Source organism: Nansenia antarctica, assembly GCF_963989245.1.
Source record: "Nansenia antarctica genome assembly, chromosome: 1".
Taxonomy (NCBI): Eukaryota; Metazoa; Chordata; class Actinopteri; order Argentiniformes; family Microstomatidae; genus Nansenia; species Nansenia antarctica.
The window spans coordinates 9,634,031-9,660,736 of record NC_137674.1 but is presented as its reverse complement, the minus strand read 5'-3'; the positions used below and the strand labels follow the sequence as shown (position 1 = coordinate 9,660,736).

Below are 26,706 nucleotides of genomic sequence, written 5' to 3'. Positions count from 1 at the left end.
GAATCGGCTCGGCCCCACCGACAGGCCACACCCACTTTCATACAAGCCACTCCCCCTAATTGTCTAAGCCACACCCATTATCTGATTATTTGTATGTCAGAGTCAACCCTTGCAATAAGTATCAATTTTATTTCATGAATTGAAAACAGCATTGATATCACATAAATCAGAATCAGAATCAGAAGACTTTTATTGCCATGACATGTAAACATGTTAGGAATTTGGTTTGGAACAATGGAGCACGGTTTACAGCAGGACAGGTCCAAGACAGGACAAGACAGTGCAAACCAACATCGAAGTGCAAGAGTCATAATTAATATAAATATAAAGTGCAGAGATCAAGTGTTCAAGTGTTCATATCCAGACAGTCCAGTGGGGGTGGAGGGAGGGTAGATAGATAGATAGGGGGTCAGGTCAGGGGGGGGGGGGGCAGCGGCATTTAGGAGCCGGATGGCTGTGGGGGAAAAGCTGTTTGTATGTCGGGCCTTCACAGTTTTTAGGGACCGCACCCTCCTGCCTGAGGGGAGCGGGGCGAAGAGACCGTGTCCTGGGTGTGCGGGGTCAGCCATGATCTTCCTGGCCCTCCCCAAAGCCCTACTTTTAAACAGGGCCTCAAGGGGGGGCAAAGGGCAGCCAATCACCCTCTCCGCCGAGCGTATCACATAAAAGCAAACTGGCAATAGAAAAGCTGTTCAAAAGAATCTTCTTCCCTTAAAACGCTAACGTTATAAAATACAAACATATAGTGGAGGTTAAAATGAGAATATGACTTGGCTTGAACACATTTTCAGTCAGGAGATTTTTTTTTGCTTTAATCCCTGCACACTACACCTCTCTGTCCCCCCCCCCCCCCCACCACACCTCTCTGCCCCCCCCCCCCCACCACACCTCTCTGTCCCCCCCCACCACACCTCTCTGTCCCCCCCCACCACACCTCTCTGCCCCCCCCCCCCCACCACACCTCTCTGTCCCCCCCCACCACACCTCTCTGTCCCCCCCCACCACACCTCTCTGTCCCCCCCCACCACACCTCTCTGCCCCCCCCCCCCCACCACACCTCTCTGTCCCCCCCCACCACACCTCTCTGTCCCCCCCCACCACACCTCTCTGTCCCCCCCCACCACACCTCTCTGTCCCCCCCCACCACACCTCTCTGTCCCCCCCCCCCACACCTCTCTGTCCCCCCCCCCCACACCTCTCTGTCCCCCCCCACCACACCTCTCTGTCCCCCCCCACCACACCTCTCTGTCCCCCCCCACCACACCTCTCTGTCCCCCCCCACCACACCTCTCTGTCCCCCCCCACCACACCTCTCTGCCCCCCCCCCCCACCACACCTCTCTGTCCCCCCCCACACACCTCTCTGTCCCCCCCCCACACACCTCTCTGTCCCCCCCCACACACCTCTCTGTCCCCCCCCCACACACCTCTCTGTCCCCCCCCCCACACACCTCTCTGTCCCCCCCACCCACACCTCTCTGTCCCCCCCCCCACACCTCTCTGTCCCCCCCACCACACCTCTCTGTCCCCCCCCCCACACCTCTCTGTCCCCCCCACCACACCTCTCTGTCCCCCCCCCCCACACCTCTCTGTCCCCCCCTCCACACACACACCTCTCTGTCCCCCCCCCCACACACCTCTCTGTCCCCCCCCCCCCCACACCTCATCCCTCTGTCCTCCCCCTTCACACACACACACACCTCTCTGTTTGTCCCCCCCCATACCTTTTCTTTACACTAGTATCAAAGCTTTGTTTTTATGATTTGATTAACATTACATTTTATTCAAGCACAACAGCTACCTTCAATTTACAGTGTATTAGGTTACCACGTTCGTTTAGTTTACATTATATAATTACAGGGTATGTAATAAATATAGACCCTGGGGAAACACTTTATTGATCAGTTGTTCATTGGCAAGGCGCACTGAAGTTGTTGAAAGAGAGTCAGTTAATTTATGGAGGGTCTTGTTCAAATGTCAGTGAGTGGGAAATCAGTCAAACAGATATTGATCAATGTCATTGATTTTGACCAATATAACCTTTCGCTGGGAGGGACGGCAAAAGAGCTACAACTCTAAACTATGTGCTTGAAGTGTGCTTACAAAGTGAAGTGCACTTTGTAAGCTAATGAGAGAGAGTGTTTTTTGTTGGGCCCATATGTGATGGGTTGCAATGGCATGTTACTGCATAACATCGGGTAACATGAAATGTTTCTAATGCTTATGTAACAATGGTCAAAGGACTGATGGACAATTACAGAGCTTTACTCCTTTATTTCCTGAGTAAAAGACAGACAAAACAGATTCATTTCATAATTCATTCATCTTCATTAAAACCTGTTTGCGATCAGGATCTCCAGCAATTGAAGTGTACTGCTTCTGCTTTTTACTTTTAGACACATGTTTTTAACTGTTACAGCAGCCCTTCACAGAGCTGGCGAGTGGAACGTGAGAGAACATTAGAGAAACAAATTGTCGTCTAGCGAGCTTCTAACCCTATTGCACATATACATGTTATTGAATGCACAGATACTCGCTATTGATTGTATGTTCACTAGGGGTGCAACGGTTCGGTATGAACCTCGGTTTTTGGGTCACGGTTCCGGTTCGGTTTCGGTACGTGTTTTGTGCGTCAGGAGAAAAGAAGAATGATACTATTTTTATATAATAAACTGTTACTTTAATTTATTTTGCTTATACATTATAAATACTTATATATAAATATATATAAACAAAAAAACACTTTCAAATGTAACAAAATTTAACACGCACTTTCAAATGTAACAGTGCCTCTTAGGCTTGACTACTGGTATAGGAGAGGAAGAATTAAAAGTAAAAGTGCACTTTAGGCTTGACGGGTAGACCATATGCATATTATGCACATATACAACACGCATGAAGCAAAAACCGAAATGACTCAACGACTCACAACGCTGATTTGTAGCAATCTGGGGCTTCCTCAAACTGTTGCCATGTTCTCAACGCCGCTCACCATGAACAAACATTTGAACAAGTTACAGAAGCAACTGCGTTCCAGACAAACTCGACCTCTGACTTTCAATGGAACGCAGCATAAACCGAAAAACTGACATTCACTAGTGCGTATTGAACCGTGGATGGCGAACCGTACGGTTCAATGTAAAAGCGAGAACCGTTGCACCCCTAATGTTCACTATTTGTAATGCTGTCAATTATGTTTCTCTCTTGTTCCCTCTCTCAGCCATGCCTATGTTGGACAGGACTACAGCATCCAGAAGAGTATGGGGAAGATCTCCTTGGAAGAGATTGATTCTGTGAGTTGTGCATTGACACTAACACTTGTTATTTTTCTTTTTAAGATGGAGAGAACGGTTTCCACTTCAAGGTGGATTGGATATTTTTTCGTATATAGTGTGAAAATGTATACAATCATAGCCAGGGCCGTAAGTACCATTAAGTATGGTTGGGCACTCGCTTTTTGAAAATTGAATTCCCCCCTCACATTTTCTATGCAATAGATTTGTATTTAAAAGCCAGATTATAGGATCTGAAATGGCCCATCCTAGAAGTGAATGCTTAGGGCGTCGCAATCGCCATTCAATTCTGGATATTGAAGACAGGCCACCTATCCACTGTGCTATCTATTATCAGTTTTATTCTAATGTACCGGTATACAGAACTCTTACCTTTCATCTCTGATAACAAGAATTACTCTGGACCCACAGATGCCCCCTGCCAAAAGTGCCCTCCCACATAAAATCAAACCTACGCCCATGGTCATGTCATAGCAGTTTTTTTAGTTTTTTTCCCACCCAACTCTGTATTGGTCTAACATGCAGTCATACTGTAGGTGGTTGTCCATTTTAGAATGGGCGACTTATGTTAAGGATTCTTAGCAGATTGTCAAATACGTAGCAAACATGGTTATTGACCTTTGAGGCCTTAGTCGTCACACTGTATGACTAATGTCTCATTCTACACAGACCACTTGTGTCTCTCTGAGGGAGAGATAAACAGAGCGAGGCCACTCCTCACTTTACTTGCACTTTCTGCACCTAACACACTACTGCCGGACTACTGTTCCAATTTAAGTGGCTGTCAACAAATGATAATTTTGTCCTTCAGTTTTAGTGCGAGTAAATAAAAGCAGAATCTAAACTCATGTATGCACTCCTAACTCGTAATTAGCAGCTTTTTTATTTTTTATTTTTTAAAGCCAGTCCTTTCTCTGGTTCACAAGAACATTTCAATTCAATCAGAAAGCTCGACTCCAACTGCTGCATTCCGGATAAGAAATGTCTTATCCTAACAAAGAATATCACACATGCTTCTTCGGTCTAATTTGTGTTTTTCAACACTGGGAGAAAATAACCTTCATTCCGCTCTTCTTAAATGGTAGAAATAGATGGAGCATGAAGATTTATGAACAATTATGATGATGATGATACATCCTTGGAACAGAATCCTAACTCGCATTATTGAATGCTGTTGCATCTCCAAACTGCTACAGTTTAAGCAATGTTTGCTGTTACACTGGCAGGATATTTCTAGGCTCCATTCTCCTGTTCTAAGAGGAACAATTGGAATGGGCCAGCAAGGGTTTTGTTGTTTTTCAATTGTGATGTTGTGCTGGGAAACCTGAAGGCAGGAAGCACCGTGTGTCCAACTTCACAGTTCTAGACTTCAACCGTAATGAAAAGGCCATCGGTTGCCGTGGGTTTTGTTTTTACCTCTTCGCTGTGCACCTATGGAGTAGGCCTTGGGCTTCGACGGACTAATGTGGAACCATGTCATCACCAGACATCTAGGCTAGGACAGCACAGTCTGACGCCCCCCCCCCCCCCCCCCCACAGGTCAACTGAATGGCTGTTGTGGTACATTAACGCTTTGGATGTATTAAGCTATTGCTCACAGCACAGCATCAGCTTTAAGCAACCGTGGAGCCAGGCGTAGATCAAATCTGAGAAAACATCATTAATTTAGTTTGTCACATTGCAGGCAACAGTACTGGCTGATCTCATGTAGTGTATGCATTCAGAACTATTATTGGAAATGCGGAATATGGAATCATTGATTGATGTGACTTTAACTTTACGTAGATTGATGATTGCATTGCAGCCATGATTCTCACTTACCTTTTTCCTGCGTTTCTGATGTCTAAACCTCATCCACGGCTTTGCCCTCCAGCTCTCTGCCAAGTCCTACCCCCTGTGCATGCGGCAGCTCCACCAGGCCCTGAGGGACAGCCACCACCTCCGCCACGGCGGGCGCATGCAGTACGGCCTCTTCCTCAAGGGCATCGGCCTCACCCTGGACCAGGCACTGCAGTTCTGGAGGTCCGAGTTCATCAAGGGCAAAGTGGACGCTGACAAGGTAACCTTTTAACCTGTTGCCATTTAAAAATCTTTTAAAAATAATAATAATAATCATCCCACAATATTTTGACCAGTAATGAAATCGTGAATGAATAAAGACATGGTATTGAAATCACTCAGGGTTGGTGTTATGGCCTTGGGCTCCACACCACTTATATTTGTATTGAAGGTTGAGATTAACTTGCATCCCTTCCTCTGGGATCTAAATTATAGAACTCTGACAGAAAGCACCTCGCGTGCTTGTGATTCAATCCGATTTTCATGTCTATGGTACATTTAACAAGAAAATTACTCTTCTCCAGCTAGGCTCGCTCCCTCTCTTCACTTCTCATTTTTAACTGAAAGGTTTTTTCCCCAACTGATCCTCAATCACAAGAATGCTGATGAGGTACACATCTTTACCTGAGGGGTGGTGTCTGAACGGGGAGACATTTCACTATAATCACTTCAGTTGAGAGTTTCATGCGCTCACTCATGCTGTTAGCGGAAAATTCTGTTGTCGTTGATGGCGAATTTCACCTTAGTTAGTCTCAGCGGGAGAATGACACCAGCGTCGAGCGTCTTTTGCAATTTGTTGCTGTGTCGCTGTCTCTGTTAGATGGTGTTTCTCTAGGCTAGGTCATATTCACTCGTCTTTATACAGTATATGTTCTAGTTTTATCCTTGTACAGCTGATGTTATTTCATAGAAGTAATAGGAAATATGTTGAGTGGCTGATATGCATATGAGATAAACAGAGCAGTTATAATGGGTAAATTGAAGATGTGTTTAGAAGCTATGCAATGAAAGTAGGAGAAATATGAATATACTTGGATGAACATTATTAGCATGTCATTGAGACAGTCTAAGTTCTATGCAGGACAAATGCAAATACCAGAGGCGAGGGTTAGATCACATCTGTATCTATCTGTATATAAAGAATATGCAAGTGTTACTCCCAACTAAGATAGTATTTGTGAACAGAGCAGGGAGCCTTTGGTAATGCTGTAAAAGCAGCATCATTGACTTCCAGGAGCCTTTGTTCATTTGTACTTTCTATTCACTTGAGCTTAAATCATTTATAGATGAAGAACATAGAAACATTATTTGGTTCAACCACGACAGGGAAGGAAAACAAATATATCATCAATACCTCAGAAAACCGTTTATATTTTTAAAATTATTTTCCTTCTGATTTATTGATGTATCTGCGTTATTGTGCAAATGAGAGTATTCCATAAAATGAATAATTCATGGTTTTAAAGAGCTTTGACGGCAGCATACAGTATGCATTGAACAATGGATGTGTATTGTGCAGCCATACAGGTGCTATGTTGACAATACAAGGACATGTCGGGGAGTGATGAGGTGTGGATATATCCACCTCATGTAATGTCAAATGGAGAAAAATACAACAGCTATCTTTCTGCAGATGGCAGCATTTTCATTGATTACATTTCAAATGGTAAGCAATTTTCTCTCACAAACACTGCATAGAAAATGGATATAAAATCTCATGTTTTCATCTGAAGAGAACTGTTCCACTTTCAAGGAAATAAGGTGTCACTTTGTTTTGTAAAATAAATGAAGATCTAGTGGATGGTTGTGTAAGAATTGTTTTGAAGAAGCAGCTACCAATGTCCCTAAAAGCAAGACGAATGGCCTCGGCTGACTACAGTTTCTCTATATGAACTGACATGCCCAAGTGGCTAGAATGAGTGGCATTGTGATAGAGGTTTTAGTCATTGTGCCATACTATAAATCACAGTGATCTTGATTTGACTAGCAAATCATTAATATTAGGATATTGTAGTAGTGTTAATGCATTTAGTATTCTCTTGTGAATTCCTTAGATATAAGCATCTGTGATCAATTGTCTTGGTGAGTTTCTTATTTATTTAACACACCAGGCAATACTTTTTTTGCAGCAAAACTGCCTTCAGTATGTAGATAACTCTTTTATATATATATATATCTTTTTGAAAGCATTCAGTATGAGGCTACAGTATTTTTTTTTTGAAAGCATTCAGTATGAGGCTCATTGTGTTACTATCACGACATTTCCTCGGAGTACAGCAGTCTTCTGAAGAACCAAATATGTGCCATGCTGCACAGGGTTGCATGGAACACGCCGGAGTTCAAAAATGATGCTTTTCCTTTGACTACTGCTAAGCTGCTTTCGCAGACCTAAAATAAACAAGAGGGCGTCCATTTATCTCGGGTCCCTTCTTTTCCCCACCTCCCCCGTCTTGGTCCCCCACCATTCGTCCTGTTTAAGCGGCTCCCGGGCAAAGACATTCTCTGGTGGTCATGCAACGCCACTCTTCAAAGTGCCCCATTTCCAGGGTGGCTGGGTCCCCTCTGTCTGCCCTCTCAGGTGTAACCTGGACGGCTGCATACACAAAGCTCGGCTCTTGTTCAGCCGCGGAGGCAGTGGCAGGCTGGTGCCAGGCGAGTCGTGGCTCTCACTGTGATGTATGTGCTGTGTCAGGGACTGCACTTCGTGGCAGGCTGCACAAAGCCACCCCATTAGCATGCCAAAGGCAGAGGGAAAAGATGGGAGGCAGCGATGCTGAAACGGAGGCCCGGAGGAGGCGGCACGTAATGTTACAGACTAGGGAGAGAGAAAATGGATGAAAGGAACAAGATCTCTTCATTTCTCTTCGTGTCTGAAAGGCGCTCCATTTGGATGACTACATCCATGCTGTTTCCCTGGCGTTATTGCTTCTAGGTACTTGCTTCTGCTCATATTATTTGGGATGTTAAGGTGAGGTTAATTATTTGCGACCAACTGACACTTTCTATGTTTTGCTGCATCTGTAAGGCAGCGGCACGCTGGGGCTTGCTGTTAGGGAAGCGGCCTGTATCTGCCAACGACGCGGTGTCTGTAAGTTACATTATTGATTCAGCACGGAGCTGATTTGGTCTAAATAAATCATGGCCAACCCCTTGGCCCTCTTACAGCTTCTGGAACATGACGTTCTCAGAAACACCTCATCAATATTGTACTCTGTGTCAGCTCTTTGACTGCGCACGTTACATATCAATTGCCTGGGCCATGTTAACCTTTGGTGTTCTGTGGCTGGAGGTGAAAGGCTGACAGGGTCCAGGAGTCCTCTTACTGCTGCTCTGGCCCCTCCGGTCTCCACTGCTGCTAAGCAGACTGTGTTAACATTCATGTTGATTGAGCATGTACAATGTGAGGTGCGTCAGGGTGAAACTCATTAGGCCTGCTTGCGGACCTGTGGAGGAGGATAATGCTCTTGACCGGCCAGGGACGCACCATGGGATGCCGACTGTAGCCTACATTAGAGATCCCTATTTCCCAGAGTCTCATCCACAGATGAGGGCAAGTCTAGACCAAGGTGCGTTTAAGCGGCTAGCGTTGTTTTTTAAAATTTGTCCTTTTTTAACACTTCAGCAGGTGTTGGCAGCTTGTGTAGCAGCTGTGTGTTCGACACATCTTTTATAGCCTTGTGGGCGTTATGAGCCTGTAAGCACAGGCATATGGAACTCTGGAGGAAGGCTGTTAACCTCGAGAAGGCAACACAGCTACATGCACATCCACGTCTATGTGAATAATCCAGGCAGCCACATAGTCGTATTTGGATTGTATATTAAAAATATATATATTGTGGAAGGAATCGTTTTTATTCTCTTTTGAGTGACTCATGCTTCAGTTATGGATGTGTTTGGTTAGCTGGTGCCTCCCAAATTTAATAGATCAGGATGTAATTTTTGTTCATTGGTAGAGTTATGGTTTCTTTGTTTCCTTAAAAAGACGTGTAATGAAATGTCTGATACATCTGATACTCAAACTCCAGACTAGACTCTAATGACTGTTTATTATAGTTTGAAGGCTCACCAATTAAGCTTGATGAAAGTTGCATGCCTCGTTAACAGTCGCTGATAAGAATTAGTTTGTCTCTATAAACAGCACTACTTTAGAAAATTGACAATTATAGTAATTGGCTACTAACACAGCCATAGTTGAAGCCGAAATGTCGTAAGATGAATGCAATTATTTTTCCGACGCAAAGGACTTCAAAACCCGAACCGGTTGAAACAGGATCCAAAGACCTTTTAGCTTGTTTTATTGTTTGTTTTTGGATGAACAAAGTGTTGTCTCTTGTTCCAGACGCCAGTAATCCTGTAATTATTAGCTTAGTCCTTATCATTAGTGCGCCGGCTCGCAGAAGAGACCAGTGGAATGAATTGGTAGCAGTGTTGTTTCCAGGAAGTGTGAGGATGTTATGTAATTATTAATATTATTATTATATTATTATTATTCACACTGAACCAACATGAATGTTACATTTCTAATCTCAAACAAACTGGGTTTCATTCGCTACTCATTTGGTTGTGCTTAAAGTATGTGATCGTTTTGAACACACAGATGACGTTATTTTAAAGGCATATCGGTTAATAGTGCCTGACGTCGCTCTGGCACAAATAGCTTTATTACACGGTGAACAAAGGGATTGATGAGGAGAGAGTGTGTATCTGCGGTCGTAAAACGCGAATCTGAAGTAATAATTATACATAATTTGCAAGACGGTCTAAACACTCATTTGCTAAGCAAAAAAGAAAAAGAAAGTCAAAGTGGACACAATCACTTCTCTTTCAGTGGCTCTTATGATCCACCAAACCACATTCAAAACAAATATTGATGTTGTCTCATGACAAGCAATTCATATGCTTTTGCAACTCATGTGATTTTAAAATGATTACAACACTGTGTTAAAAACAGACATTCAGGAAAGGTCGGTGAAGGAGGGGGACATGGGTTATTTTATTATAAAGTGTCACACACCCCCGTGGACCTCCGTTTGGGGACAACTAATGTTAAAACAGTGATGCAGATGCTAATATTCATTTCGATTGCATTCGGTTTTTTAGTTCAGATTGTTGCTCTGTGCCATATAAGAGGTCAGACCGTCGCCTTGTCCATTCCTTGTTCTTTACTGTATGGGCTTACTGTACATCTCTATCAGCTACCTCCAGAGAGAAAGCAGTGCATAACTTATACACAAATTCTGTCTCTTTTCCAATGTCAGAAAAGGGCAAGTGGTGTTGAACAAGCAGCAATAATGGGGCCTGGCAGACACACACTGACACACACACACACACACACACACACACACACACACACACACACACACAGCAGCTGCCTGTTTAATTAGAGCACTCTCCTCCTCCAGAGACATCACACTCCACAGCACCAACGAGACCTCCTCCATCAACTAGCCTCTACCCAGGACGCTGTTTACCCAGCAAAACCCACCTGCGCCACCATGACTTACCCTCACTAATTGACAGAGAGAGGAGACACTCAAGGGTGGCAGGGTGTGAAGTGGGAGGGGTTCACTAGTGGAATTAAGGCGGCGTGTATCAGGTTAGGACACAACAGCATGTGCCCTTGAGTACGTTTCTTACTGGATTTGCTCTAGTAAATCCCAGCCATGTCCGTAGCTTGGTTCAGTATATTTCAATAGTGATGGAAAACAAAGTCAGGACTTTTTTGGTTGTAAATTCTGTAAGTTCTGCCTTCGTGAAGACCAAGCCAGTTGTATATAAAACTCCTAATTTGTGTTTCTCCTTCCACTCCTGCTCTTTAATTGGAACTGGGTGATTGACTCAAGAACCTTGTATGGCCGAGGCTTGTACCTGCCTGAACCTGTTAGTTCATCCTTCAAGGCGCTACAGGTTTTATTACAGTTTTATTATTCAAGTCACTACCAGGCTCTAATCTCTGTTTCCATCTAGTTCTGTGCTTAATGTCTCCACTGAAGCATCAGTCTCTGGAACGCTCTCTTTTGCTGTCTGCCGTTGATGCATTTCTTTGAGCCAAAGGTGGCCATGTGCTCCGATTCATACCCTGCTGCTCTTAAAAGAGGAGAAGATCTGAAAAACAAAAGTCGTCAATGGGTGTCCCGGCTTCTGAGCATTAATGATTGCAAGGAGAGTGCTTCTTCAGAATTCACTAGGAACATGAATTCTTCTGAGGAATGTTTTTGATGTTAGAAATTAGATTTTTTTAGATTGGTTCACCCAAGTTCATGGCTATATATCAATTCAATTTCAATTTAACTTTATTTCAGACACAGAGATCCATATCAGTATAAAAAATAATAAAATACGATACGAGGACAACAACACAAATATAATCCTTGCAGTTCACAAGTCCACAGTGATTAAAATACACATTGTGTCAGCATGGAAATGACACCTTGTGTCACTTTGTGTGGGCTCAGTTAAGGCCATTATGATTACATTTTTGGAATCAATTAATTGACACACATTTGTACATAAAATTCCTTAATACAGCATGAAAGGTGGGAACATGACTTGCACTTGTCCATCTTGGACGCTTGAGCAAGATTCTGAATGCATCATTAAATGCCACCTGAAGCTTTTTCATTGTTGCTTTCCTATAGTAGCACCACAAGTGGGCTGTATAGAGTGGAATACAGTGGGCTCAAAAAGGCCTGTTTTAACATCATCTGTACACATGAAGTTTGCATGCCAGAATATTGGCTTGTGCATACAGTTTGCAACACTGGCGCTGCCCATCGTCGTCATCACATAGATCATTCCTGATGATGTGACCCACATCTTACTTTGTTCACCACATTTAGAGCTTGGTCTGCCATAAAGAAGGAAGCTTCTCGCTTCTGATCCTCCTTGGTTTTAGCAATCATGACAACACTCTTTTTAGAGTTAAATGTAATGTCATACTGCGCTCCATAACTTGTGCAGACTCTAAGCAGTTGCTGTAATCCAGTATACAGTGTATATACACTCAACGAGCACTTTTATTAGGACCACCTGTACACCTTCTCATTCATTCGGGTGGTGTAATGGTGTGGGGAATGTTTTCTTGGCACACTTTGGGCCCGTTAATACAAATCAATCATCGCTTCAATGCCACAGCCTATTTGAGTATTGTTGCTGACCATGACATTGTGCATCCCTTCATGGCCAATGTGCCCATCTTCTAATGGTTACTTCTACCATGATAATGCACCATGTCACAAAGCAAAAGTCGCCTCAAACAGGTTTCATGAACATGACAATGAGTTCAGTGTTCTTCAGTGGCCTTAGAACACCTTTGGGATGTGGTAGAACGGGTGATTCACAGCTTGAAATTGCACCTTAAAAATCTGCAGGAATTTTGTGAAAGGACCAGAATCTCAAAGGAATGTTTCCAACATCTTGTGGATTCAATGCCACGAAGAATTGAGGCTGTTTTGAGCAAAGCAAGGCCCTGCCCAGTATTAGTATAGTGTTCCTAATAAAGTGTTGCTTTGAGTTTGCCTGACTTCAACAGTGTTCCTTGTCAAGAAGCATATACAAAGTGGAAATTGTTTTAATAGCATTACTTAAGATGGATTGGTAAATGAACTGCACTTATATAGCGCCTTTATCCAAAGCGCTTTACAACGGCCTCTCATTCACCCATTCACACACACATTCACACACCAATGGCGGCAAGCTACCATGCAAGGCGCCGGCCCGCTCACTGGGAGCAATTTGTCTTGCCCAAGGACACTTCGACATGTGGCCAGCCGTGGCTCGAACCGCTGATCTGCCAACCTTGCGATCATTAGACGGTGGCTCTCCCAACTGTGCCACAGCCGATATTGGGCAAGTGCCATATCAAATTCACGTTTATTTGTCATTACTTCATATACAAGTATACCGTTTATGTGTCATTACTTCATATACAAGTATACAAAACAAACAAAATGAAGTAGGTACAAGAGGTATAAAGTAACATTCTCAAATTGAATGGGAAATTCAAAGAAAAGCCTGCAAATCTATTTCAGCTCTGCAGTGGAATATTAATTTGATTTCTCTGATGCACATTTGCATGAATTGAGGCAATTGACATTAGTACCGTCATTTGTGGCTTAAGAATAAGTGGGGTGTGCATGAGAAGTGTGACGGTATCTCTGTACGGTCGTCTATCAACAGAGATCTCTGTACGGTCGTCCATCAACAGAGCAGTGAATGGATGAATGGCTGGCATTTCTGAGTAGTGACTTCTCTTTATACTGGCTTCTAATCTCATTGTCGAATCTTAGCTCCTTGTTGAGCATGCCAGAAAGTATTGTGTGTGTGTGTGTGTGTGTGTGTGCGTGTGCGTGTGTGTGTGTGTGTGTGTTAGGTACAAGGACTAGTTCCAAGATGAGTCATTTGAGAACAAATCATAAAGATCAGTGCTAAACTTTATTATGCGGTCTCATGAATATGCATTATATATATATATATGGATTACACTTTTACACCATAAATGTCTGTCGGCACCCATGGATAGCTCGTAGAACAGTTTTAATACAGTAGGTTGTGATCTTTAAACTGGAAATGGCTTCCTAAATCCTTAGAACCACCATATAATTAATATATGATTGGTGAGTAGTTTTTATCGTTCCTTATATTGCCGCTGCAGCCAGTCACCTTGTCAAGTTCAGGGGTTTTATGGCAACTTGAATGGATTATGATGAGTACAATGGTGATGAATGTGTTCTCCCTCTCTTCTCCCCTGTAGCCCGCTGTTTATTTTACCATCATTGGGAGGCTGTTTACTTTTGAATTGTTACGCGGGAGTACATATGATTGGTAAATTGAGTTCACCACTCAGATTGAATGCAGTGACCCCCGTCAAACGCAAACACTGTAATGGTTTTTTAAGCACAGGCGATATATTTTGGGCAGGATAGGAGGTGGTGGACGGTGGGTCTGCAGAGCGCTGTGGCGTTGGGATGCACAGATAAGATTCATGGGCCTGGAGGTTTTGCATTAACACTGTTAGCCTTTTCATTTCTGTTGCATTTCCTGTTGCCCGGGGTCTTTTGTATTGAACAGAGGGAGTTTTTACACAAAACCCCCGCGAATGTGTATGATAATTGGGTACACTATTATTACCATGATCGGATATTCTGATTGTTCACTCTGATAATAGTCTCACTAAGTACGAGCTGAGACATACTCATCGCGTGGGTCTGGGAGGCAGTTCCATCTGGTGTGAAAACTCTACGGGGATGGGGACTTTTGGGGGATGCGTTCCTCTGCTATGACATTATGCAGGTCTGCACTGAAGTAGTGTTAGGCCATACAGCAATGCACCTGTGTGATTGTGACTGTGCTTATTGGTTAAATTGCAAACAAATTGTAACCCTCGGAGCTCGTTGTAGGAGGGAATGAGAGATCACAGTAGAAGTGTGAAGGTGTGCAGTAGAGGAGGAAAAAACTGAAGGGGGGGAAAAAGGGGCCACATTATCCATAATCCAGTCACAGCTGTCTAGAGTGTGGCGACACCTCTACAGCAGGTTCCCTCTAATAGCTCTATATTTCATTGAGGAAAACACCCTGCCACTACTGACATGATGTACGACAATGTCTATGTTCTCACCCCCAACCTCCCTTCCTCCTCTGCCCCCCCCCCTCCCCCCATCCTTCTCTCTCTCTCTCTCTCTCGCCTTGCAGTTTGACAAAGCATATGTCTACAGCATCCGCCACATGTTCGGGAAGGAAGGCAAGCGCACAGACTACACCCCCTACAGTTGCATGAAGGTGATTCTGTCAAACCCACCCAGCCAAGGAGACTATCATGGTGAGTCTCAAGCTATGAGAGATGGTTATTGCCCATGTGATGAGCCTTTTTTTTTCTCCGAACATTATTACCATTTTAGTTAATGTAGCTTGGTATCAGTGACACCCATGAACGTACAGTATGCTGCAACCTAGCGTTCTCTGAAGACCTCTATTCAATCACGGCTGTTACTAAGGGCTGCGGCGGTTACGGGGTTGCTGCCGGATACACGAGGAAAATAACCATTGAAATACATCGATTTTTTAGAAGGTGGATTTTAATTTTCATGTATATATGCTTTACCTAATAGCAAAAGTGTGAAATAATTATTAGCAGTTGTTTTGCTACAATAATCCATCTATCAAACCGTAGCTAGCTCCGACCTTTCCACGACCCTGCTCAAAGCCCTTCCACGAGCAGCGGGACCACAGGTGGGACAGATTAGGCTGTGGTGGCCCGCCACTGTCTTGTCCGTGGGAAACACTCGTGTTTGCAATGCTTCTATTTATCAAGCAGCAGCTGCCTGTTGTTACTTTATTTGCATAGACTATTTAGCCTAATTAAACGCAATATTTCTGTCCCATGTGTTCATATGGCAGGCACTTTGGTTGAATATGTGTTGACTTTAATTTTTTTTACGCCTGATGTGTTTGCTTCCTGTTGAATCTATAAGTAGATCTTCTTCTTAACAACGTCGGATGTGTTCATTAGTTATTTAGTCATGGCAACAGCAGTGGACCACCAGGTTGTTCTAGCCCTGTCATGCGTTAGAGTTGTGTCCCCGTTTAGAAATCGTAATATAACGATTATTTGCATGACAACCGACCGTTACCTAAAAATTCCATGATCGTCAGCCCTACCTGTCACAGGCCTGGGGACGCTTGCCAGTGATAGGCAGGGTTATCACCCGTCCCAATAAAGAGCTGCAGGAGGCCTGCCATGTCATCCAGCGATCCACTCTTAACAAGATCAGCATGAGATGGGCAATGAGGTGAGGGGGTCTCCCTCATCTCCTTCAGAGAACCGTACATTTGTCACCTCCTCGTTCTCTTTCAGTCGACTCAGACGAATGCCTCACTATCAGACTCCTGATTGCCTTTTCCCAAGCCGGAAGCCTGTACGGATCCAAGAATGTGGAACACTGGAGACGAGAGCTCGTCATGTCAGGCTCAGAGGAGACCTCGTCATTCTGCTCACACGTCGCCGTAGCAGTTTGGGCAGAAGGGAGGGATTCCATATCGATGCCGACCTCCGTCCCTGTCTGAGAACTCGCTAGGTAGCTCACTAGCCTTGCTGACGTAGTCCCCTTCATTCAACTCCATACGAGATATACCCCCTGGCAGGGGCTTACGGCTGATCCACGACGGAGGAGGAGTTGGAGGGGCCGTCTCTAGGGCAGGGCTGCGGCACCTCCCCCTCTGCAGCTGCAACACCCTCCACCTGCCTGACCCTCTGTCCGAGTACCTCCCAATCCAGCAGAGAGCAAAGCTCGCAGAACAAGGTCCCGAGCATGGAGGTCTCTGCGTGGATTAAACCCAAGCACGTGGGCAGACTGAGTGAGAGTTTTGCTTCCACAAAGTACGACCATATCCCTGCAGAACCCTGGGACTCACTATGTTGGTGTGGAGTTTCTTGGATCTAGTCGAAACCGGATCCATGTTTCCTGTGGGAGAAAACGGAGACACAGTGGTCATTAAGGATGTTCGCACACTACAGCTATAGCAGGGCTGACAACTGTAAGAGTAAGATCTCCCTAGAGAGAAAACACTCGCCCACACACCAAGATAGTATAGCAGTGAAGCTACACTGAATGGTGAAATATAGATACGATGCTGTAATGTTGATATCTGGTGCCTGCTGTATTTTGTGCTAGCAACTGTCAGACTAGCCACATGCTCACGTCATAATGACAATGAATGTGCTAGTCCCAGTGGTCAGCCGAGGCTTACACTAGAGACCATGGTCGTTACACAAGATTACAAGCTAGGAATTATGTCAAACTTGTGAGTGCTCAGTAGGCCTTCCGACTATGAACACGAGCTAGCCAACCCGCCTGCAAATAGAGCACTCATATTTCTCAGATATCTGACAGCAGCTGGTCAAAGGGGGAACAAGTCGGCAACAAATCAAAATGTTCCGACTTTTATTTTGAAAAAACGTGTTGAAAATCACAACACACACACACACGCTAGTTAAGCCAAAATATAGCAACATGCAATGGATTCGGTGAGTAATCCCCACTGCTACCTAGTTAACTATAACACTACTTTACATTGTTAGCAGGCTCAGAAAACAAGCTGTGTTAGTTGAGTGATTCGTTGATTTTCAACAACACTGAAATGTATTTACATTTTTCGAAATAAAAGTCTGAATTAAATCGGTTACCCCTTTCACCGGCAGCTGTCACATATTCACAGTCTTCTACTTCTACTTCGGACAGTCAGTAAGTGAAGAGGGGAAAGGATGAAATGGCACCCTTGCTCTGTCCCTCTTATGGGATGGGCGATAGGCAGGCTTATCACCTGCATCACTGGCCTGTACCAGGTGTGATTGAATAAGGGTCTTCAGCCAAAGGTACACGAGAGTGCGTGTCCCAAAGTGTGGGGTGGAACTGACCTGACTGAAACCATGTGTGTCTAATGAGTTATGAGGTTGTGTGAGAGTGCCATTCCCTCCTGCTTTACTGTACCCTCCAACCACCACCAGCGTCTCTACCCTCTGCCCTCCCTCACTCTGACTTATCGCCTGGTTCTTGCAGGATGTCCATTCCGACACTGTGATCCAGCGCTTCTCAAGCAGAGGCTGCAGTCCTATAAGGTCTCCCCCAATGGGATCAATCAGGTGAGTCTGGCTTACTACAGTGACTAATGTTGCAGACCTCTCCAAGACTGCCAACGGTAGGTTACCTACATAAAAGTAGCATCATCTTAGTGCAGTCGGTAAGACACTGCTCTGACTTATGGCTATCTCAGATCTTGATTAGCTTGGAGCCAAACTATTTTAGGAATCAACTCGCAGAAAAAAATAATTAGATTCTGTTTTTTTAATGCAGTAAAATGTGGATTGCCATCATACTCTCGGGTTTTTTTCTTTGTTGTTTAATAGAAATGTTAGTTTAGTTTAGTTGAATTAGTTCCTATTCATCTACAACTGTTATTGTTTTGAAGCCATATACATCTGTTCTTTTGATGTTTATTTAACATGGGTCCCAATTTTCTGAAATCGAATTCCCTTAAGGGCTCTGCACACAGCGTGCGATTTCTGTTGCGCGTCAACATTCCATTTTGAAGTTTGAATGGAAGTCTATGAGAACATCGCATTTCAACACACACGGCCCCGATTTTAATCGCACGGCGAAAATTCGATTCCATTCATTTTGAATGGGACAAAGCACACGGCGTGCGAGTTTTGTCGCACTGTCAAATTTGTGCTTTTTCCCATTCAAAATGAATGGAATCGAATTTTCGCCGTGCGATTAAAATCGGGGCCGTGTGTGTTGAAATGCGATGTTCTCATAGACTTCCATTCAAACTTAAAAATGGAATGTTGATGCGCAACAGAAATCGCACGCTGTGTGCAGAGCCCTTTAGATTGACTTTAGATGACATTTCCCTCAGGTTGTTAGTGTCGACCGCTTGGTGGAAGCCACAGTATGTGAGTGGGGGTTTTAGTGATCCTGTCCTGCTTGCAGCAGCATCCGCAGTGCTTCAGTCTTGCGCAGCTCAGCTTCCTTTTACAGTTTACACTTTTGACCGCCTCAGCATCCATGTCTTTAAAATGAATCTGGGCACATTTCTAAGTGCACTTTTAAGTACTTTCAATGTGTTCTCCCAACATATTAAACCGGGTTCAATGGTGCAGGTAATGAAATGAAGCTGTAAGGTCTCACTGTTATGTTCTCATGGAATTATGGACCTTCGGTTCAAGTTAATTTAATTCATGGCCGGGGTTTTAATTGGGCCATAAAGTTCAGTGTTCAAAGTCTTGTATTGAGAACATATACACGGCACACAGCCTAACATCCTGGGCTTAATCTAGAAATATTATTTGAAAGTAGTTCGAAAGTATCTAAAGTATTTACATCTAACTAAAGATAGGGAATAGAATGACAAGATATAATGTTTTCTTCTGCCATAAAGCAGCCACCCAGGTTGGCAGTATATATTCCAATTAGTATTCATGTTACTGTACTTATAAATTCTCCATGGTCATCTAATTAAAACATGATTGCAGTCTGTTGCAGTTAAACATGATCCGTATTGTAAATTAGAACTACTACGTGTATTGAGAATATAAGGTTCATCCTCATTATGGTACATTTGTGTCAGAGCAAATGTGCAGAGGTGTTACCTACAAATGACGGTAGTTACCATTCAAGTCTAGTCTGGAACAGAGCAGATTGTCTTGTGTGCGTTGCATTCACACATTGTTTACTTTTAAATCTGCATGAATTATCACTACCATCTCTATGACATTACAAATGAAGAGTATTTGAGGTTGTGCTGGGTAATACAATATTTTCCGACCGGGGGGGGGGGGGGGGTAGAACCAGAGATTTAAGCACCGAATAGGCCTTGAGTAAGCTCCGTTGAACCCAGAGAGTGACTGTGGAAAAGCAATTGGCCTGTGGAAAGCTGGCTACTGAGGCATTGAACTCTCAGCATTGGTATACGTATTGGAAAAAGGAAGCATGTTGTCTTCTTTCAGCTCTATACTCGAACAGTTTGGATTTTAGATCAAACAATTACTATTTGTTTAAAGTGGAGATTCTCAACTTTAATTGAATGTTTTATTTTTTCTGATTGGTATCCCCATTTAGAAGAAAGAAAAATGATTTTCTTTTCTTTTTATACAGTTTCCCTATTTCATCCTAGGGGCACCAAATGTATTGTAAAATTAGCTTGACAGGTCTTTATTGTTAGTCAGGTGTGTTCCGTGACATCATTTGAGTTTTATAGTAATGATTCTAGGCTCTGCATTTGCCTTTGGAGTCTGATATTGGTGTCTGTCAACATGACGATCAAAGACACATTAATTAAATTCAAGGAAGCGATTATGAGCCTGAAAAATCGATCAGAAACAGCCAAAACGTTAGACTTACCAAAATCAACAGTTTGTAATATCATTAAAAAAAGAAAGAAAGTGTGGTGAGCTCAAAATGGCAAACTGGCTAGTAGGCCAATGAAGACTTCTACAGTGGATGACCAAAGAATGCTCACCATGATTAAGAAGAAGAAAAGATGTCCCACACATCAGGAACACTACAGGAGGTTGCCATGAATGTGTCATAGGCTACTATCCATAGAATATGAATGTGTCAGAGGCTGCTATCCATAGAATATGTCACCAGCTGAACCACAGAGCCTTCACTGCAATGTGCAAGCCATTAAGTTATCCTCAAAAAGGATGGTTAGATTACAGTTAGTTAAAAAGTACCTTCAAAACCTACAGAGGTCTGGAAAATGGTCTTGTGAACAGATAAGACGAATATTATCATGTACCAGAGTGATTGCAAGAGGAACATTTTTAATTGATGATTGTAATCTTCAGATTTAAATCCAATTGGTCATGCATTTAATTTCCTTCCTGATGATACAGTTTTAGTCAAAAAGTCCTCAAAACAAACAACAACTCAATATGGCTGCAGTCCAGGCCTGGCAGAGCATCTCCAGAGAAGATACCCAGTGTCTGGTGGGGTCAATGGGTCGCAGACTTCAGCCAGTTATTTCTTGCAAAAGATTGTCAACCAAATACTAAACACAAGTACTTTATTTGGACATTTTTTCCAGTACTGAAATAGAGGGAGTATGTTTAAAAAAAGTGTTACTTTAAAGTAGAACACTGTATTTGTTTGATTTCAAATCCAAACTGTTGGAATGTAGAGATAAAAGAAGGCAAAATGCTTCCTTTTTCCAATACTTATGGGGGGCAATGTATTTAAAAGATATTATGATATTTTTGAGTCTTTTTTGCATTAACATATGACTATGTTCTTGCACAGTAAAAATGCCAGCTGCTTCTCAGGCAAATATTATGCATATTAGACTCAAACACTCAAAAATTTAAATTTAGGGTTTGTTCATAGATGTGTAGACTATTTTTATATATTTGAATGGAATTTTAATATTTAATATGCCAATTCACTGAGGCATTTAACATTCTAATTCTCAGGACTAGATGAGACATACTCATGCCTGCATGTTTGTTTTATTATGAGAAGAGATTATTTTTAAAATATTGATTTGCCCATGAACCAAGCGAGCCATAGAGGACTGAGTGTTAATTTAGGTGGACAGCCAACCCAAGGGGTGCTCATCTCTCTTATCAAATTAAATTAATCATCTCCCTCCTGTCCCCCTCAGCACCCATGGAACCTCACTTGTAAGGGTCGGAGTGTGTTGGGTGGAGAGCACAATATGTGTGCTTCAGCCCAGGAGCTCTTGTACCATGTACACTAGGTCCCTTAGCTGAGAGGACAAGTAAGCAGAACTATTAAATGTGAGAAAGTTAACTGAATGTGAGAGATCTCAGCGGGAATTGATTAACATTCTCACTCAGCCAGTCCCATATTGACACTGGAGGCCATAGAGGCCAGACACCAAGAAGCGGCCATATACCATGGGAGCTAACTCATCTGTCCTTCAGAGAGGCTAAAATGACAATGGTTTCATCTTGGGAAATGGAACAATATTAACAATAGATACTATATCGACTATAAGTATTACTATTAACTTAGCAGTAACAGTAATGTAGACTCTTAACTGTATACTGACTGGATATGTTACCCCAATAGTTTAAACTTGACCATATACAGTACAGGCCAAAAGTTTGGACACACCTTCTCATTCAATGCGTTTCCTTTATTTTCATGACTATTTGGTACATTGTAGATTCTCACTGAAGGCATCAAAACTATGAATGAACACATAGGAATTATGTATTTAACAATAAAGTGTGAAATAACTCTAAATATGTCTTATATTTTAGATTCCTCAAAGTAGCCACCCTTTGCTTTTTTGTTAATAACATACATAATAATAATAATATGAAATATAATATGTGTTAATAATAATATGTTATTATATACAGTATATATATATTTAATATTATTATAATATATTTTATTAACAACAAAACATTTTTATTTTATTAACAACAAAAAAGCAAAGGGTGGCTACTTTGAGGAATCTAAAATATAAGACATATTTAGAGTTATTTCACACTTTTTTGTTAAGTACATAATTCCACATGTGTTCATTCATAGTTTTGATGCCTTCAGTGAGAATCTACAATGTAAATAGTCATGAAAATAAAGGAAACACCTTGAATGAGAAGGTGTGTCCAAACTTTTGGCCTGTACTGTACATGTATATTACCACATTATTATACATTATTTTAAATTCTCTTATTCCAAGTCCAGCTAACAAATACATGTTCCTTTATAACTTCCAATAGCTTGGCTTCTTCCTTTGTTGTGGTCTTCCTTGAGCTCTTTTTGTCAATCTCCACGATGGCTGTCTGGTACCGAAAGATTGATTGAACAGGAAATGCAATGTATGTACTACAGGAGTGGCAGGCACGGCTGGCTTTCAGCACCCTTATGGCCTGACCGTACTGATGTAGGGAAGCTCTGACCGCACCAGAAGTTAACCTGAGTTAATGTGATACTCATTCACCAGAAGTTAACCTGAGTGAATGTGATATTCATTCCCCTCGGCCAATGGGAGGCTTTGAGACGGGTGTCTGGTATCCACAGGCTGATTTGACGAGCGGGAAGTTAAACGATTGCTTTTAATCTCACTTGACGGATGTATAATGCATTTCTGCACCTGTGCCTACGTTCACTGCTCAATGTACAGGAGAGGGCTGCGGACAACACACAGGGGTTGGAAGCATGCACTGTAGGAATGTCAAAGTCAATAAGTATAACAAAACGAAACCCTCCAATTTATTTGCGTTTTTTTTCTTTTTCTTCAGAGATATTATACCAATAAAAATGTTCTTCGTTAGTGTGCAAATCACACAGAGAGCTTTCAGCCTCTCTGTATTATATCGAGTGCAAGGCCACGGGATGTTTATTATGTCCTATAATAGTTTGAGGATCTAAATTCAAATGCAACATCCATCATAGGAAATTATTTAGGAAAGTGCTTAGCTGCTAGACAGTGTTATTGGTCAATGTCAACACATTAGGAACAACATTCAAGTTCCATTGAAATCACATTACCATGTCTCTAACCACCCCCCCCCCCCCACACACACACACACTTCTATTTGTGTTTCCCCCTGTTCTTCCCCCTGTGTCTTTCTCTTGCAGATCCTGGAGTTGGTCAAGGGAATGCACTATCAGCTGGCCTGCCAGAAGTACTTTGAGCTGACACACAATGTAAGGACGCCTTTCATTTGGGGCCGGAAGTAATTGGGGCTGCCTGTATGGTCCGGGGGGGGGGTCCACCTGGCAGCTCGTGCGTGAAGGCCCTGGAGGTGCCCAGCACTGTAATCACATCCATCATTAGCTGCTTAATTTTTATGGGTTTCTTATGGCACTTTAGATTAATTTAGCCCTCTATGAATATTTAATTTATGCGATCTAATGCCTTTTAGTAGAGGCCTTTAGGATCAGCAGTTTCAGTCACGTCGAAGGTTATTCATATTCAATCCCTATTTAGAGGGGAGGTCGAAAAAAGGAGATAAAAAATATTCTAGTGCAAACAGGGCCTTTATTTATTATTAAGTCTTGTGTGGCCTTGCTTTATAGTGCGTGTTGATCATTCAAATTGCTTTGACATAGGTCTCTGGGTTTGATAATGCCCCTTTTCCAGTAGTGATGGTTTCTGGGTCAGTGCCAATGAGCACGCAGATGAGAGGAAGCAGGTCTCTGGGTGTGTTGACAATTTCTCTGATGCTCTGCGGTGGTGTGTATATTATGTACAAATTGGAATCTCCACAAGCTCATATTGGAGAAATAGTGTTTACTTTTTTTCAAGCGAGGAAGCAATAATCCAGTTAGATGTCAGTCAGGATTAGCTCTTTAACACGTAGTCTGTCCCTCCAGTTTGAAAAGCTCTAAAGAGACGGAATCAGGATGAGTGTGTGCACATACCACCAAAATGTAAATGTTTAGTATCTGCTCTGTCACAGTTTAATTTGAAGTCTGAGAAGAGAGCCGTCTTTTGATGTGGATGTTCGAAAAACCTTTCCAAATGTTTTCCATCATATCCATAACATTTGAATCTGATAACCCGGTGTAGCTACGTGAGCACAGATTTATCCCCGTCAACCCAAATACTGTAGGTCTCAAAGAAGTTCAGATTTCGGATTAATTTTAAGCAATTCGATAAGTGTTAGTATGAACCTGTGTATGATACTCATCTCACTTTCAGCTTCCTTTTTATCGTTGAGGAAAGTTAATTGAGATTAAACTGAGAAGTCACAGGGTCCATTTGGCTGCCTGTTTGAGACAAAAAGCAAAGTGAATGTTACATTAAAGTCATGTTGCTGCATGAGGAGATATTTTTTCCAGGCATATGCAGAGGACACTGCATCTGCAGAGACCTACTGTACACCCTTGGGTAAATCTTGTTGTCACAAACAAACAAATCCTGAATTACCACACGTCAGTTTAGTTTCTTTCTTGGTCTTCACGACTTGCTTTAGAAAAGCAATGTATCTAGATCATAAATGTCCCAAAGCGAGTCCATTATATTCAATATATCCTAATTGCATCCCTATGGGTAATTATGGGTTGTGATTCGTTTGTCGATTTGATATACTCCAATTGTCATCAAGAAGGATTTAAATGGCTCTAAACGGTGTTTCAGTTGAATGTGACTGTCATTGCTTTCCAAGGGCATCTTTCATTGAAACCTCTGGAGGCACAGCGCGCTAGGTCATAGGTGATGACTAATAGCCTGGAGCTGTACAGTCAGAGGGACAGATAATTCCCCAGATATAAATAAGATGTCAGTTCTGATAAACAGCGTGGTCTAACAGGCTTTGAAAGATAAATGGACCCCTCTGGCCCCCCCTCCCTAAATGAAATCCACATTTATGAAATTCATTCATAGCCATATTTTAGCCCTGTCGCTAAAGTTTGTGACATTAATACTCATAATAAAGCATGCTTGTTTCTGTGGGTTCTGGGCCGTCCCACCAATCCACAACCTCTCGTATTGAATGCTCAAGTCATCATATGCACAAAGAGCTCGCTTAGGAGACTTCAATCTATGCCGTATGTCTCAACTGCTCAAGATCTGTGAGTTTGTGCAGATAGATCATCACTGTTCCTCCCCTACTTGGCAGAAGGTATTAAAGGTCAGAATATAATACCTCACTGATGAAATATTTACACAAAGGGCCATAAATCAAACAATAGCAAGTCAGCTCAGAAGAAGGAGGGAGGGCTCTAGGCCTGAGCAATTGGGTTGCTGCAAAATCACTCTGGATTGATTAGTTTTGGATCTCTGGTTCGGATTGTTTCATGTTTATGCATTTGTCATTCTTCACGGCCAGAAGGCCAAGTGCCATTTTCTGTAATGCTGAAATAGATTAGCGCCCAGATCTGTTCTCGCTAACCTGTGGCACTAAAACTATTTCTCTTGGAAGCCTCGCTCGGTAGAGAGCTTTGATTGATTTTTCTGAGGAGTCCGCTTGCATTTTGCATGGGACAATGACCTCCTGACAACAGTATAGAAACCTGATCAATCTGACTTCAAAGCTGGCCATCCCATTTCTTCATTGTACTGTATGTTTTCATCAACAACTCATCCTTGTCTCAGTAACTAACATACAGTAACTAACTATGTCATTATGTCCTGTTTTGTGTTATCAGATTGAGGATGCTGGTTTCTCGCTCACCCACCCAAACCAATACTTCATTGAGAGCCAGAAGCTGCTGGGTGGGGGGAAGGAGGTGAAGCGTGAGCGAGACACCCAACAGAAAGGACAGGAGCCGGTCTTTAAGCGCCCCAGCGCGCCCAGCCAGACACCAGGAGGGAACCCCTCCCAGGCTGTGGCAGAGTCCGCAGAGGAACTTGATTCTTTCTTCCAAGATGCCTGATGTCATGAATGTCTTTAGCATGAGTCTTCACCCCTACCCAATCAAAAACGTGCATGGGATGATGAGTTTCTATTATTTTTCCAATTATTCAATATTAGCTACCACATGTATTGTATAATGTTTCAAACAAAAAACGTTTCTCTCTATCTTGTTTTATCTCTGAATGTGCTAATAAAGTTGAGTATTTTTGAATATCTCTCTTTTGTGCTGATTTAATGGTGAGCAAATGCAATGCTATACTCTGAAACTGAAACTTGGCTTCAACCTCAACTGTGAGGATGTACAAAAACAATACCCAGACACACAACAATGGAATGATATTATTTAAGCATATTGCCGCGATTCCTCTTAATTTTCTCTCCCAGTTTGGATGCTTATTGAAACAAAAATGTATGCGATTCGATTCATTTTGTAACAATATGCAGGAATAGTGTTAGTTTGTTCTCCTTCGCCCGTCCAGGTTTAAACAGAGATGGCTTATCGCCCGTAGATCTGCCAAGGATTAACCTGCTCATTGGGCTATGACCAGAAAATGGCCCAGCTGCCCCAGAAACAATGTTATTGTTTTTGCTTACAGGGGGATGGATACGAGTGAACACCATTTCCACTGTTGTATGGCATTGCCTTGGCATGCACTTAAACCAAGGCTCACCTTGTCAGGAAGTCTTTGCATTATTTTACTTTATCTCTCTTGGCCAAACTAGTTTAGAAAAAAAACAA

The 26,706-nt window shown here is 42.6% G+C and overlaps 1 protein-coding gene across 1 annotated transcript in view; it reads left to right on the top strand.

The window, feature by feature from the left end:
* The window catches only part of prim2 (DNA primase subunit 2), a gene marked incomplete at both ends in the record, with an annotated part of 58,308 nt that extends 32,322 nt beyond the window's left edge, over positions 1–25,986 (top strand). Inside the window, 6 exons of the mRNA XM_080524011.1 lie at positions 3,220–3,292; positions 5,166–5,351; positions 14,822–14,948; positions 17,686–17,768; positions 23,245–23,313; positions 25,759–25,986. Of these exons, the coding sequence (XP_080380137.1) occupies positions 3,220–3,292; positions 5,166–5,351; positions 14,822–14,948; positions 17,686–17,768; positions 23,245–23,313; positions 25,759–25,986 (766 nt within the window). The remainder of the gene's footprint in view (positions 1–3,219; positions 3,293–5,165; positions 5,352–14,821; positions 14,949–17,685; positions 17,769–23,244; positions 23,314–25,758) is intronic.
* Positions 25,987–26,706: the final 720 nt, after the last annotated feature.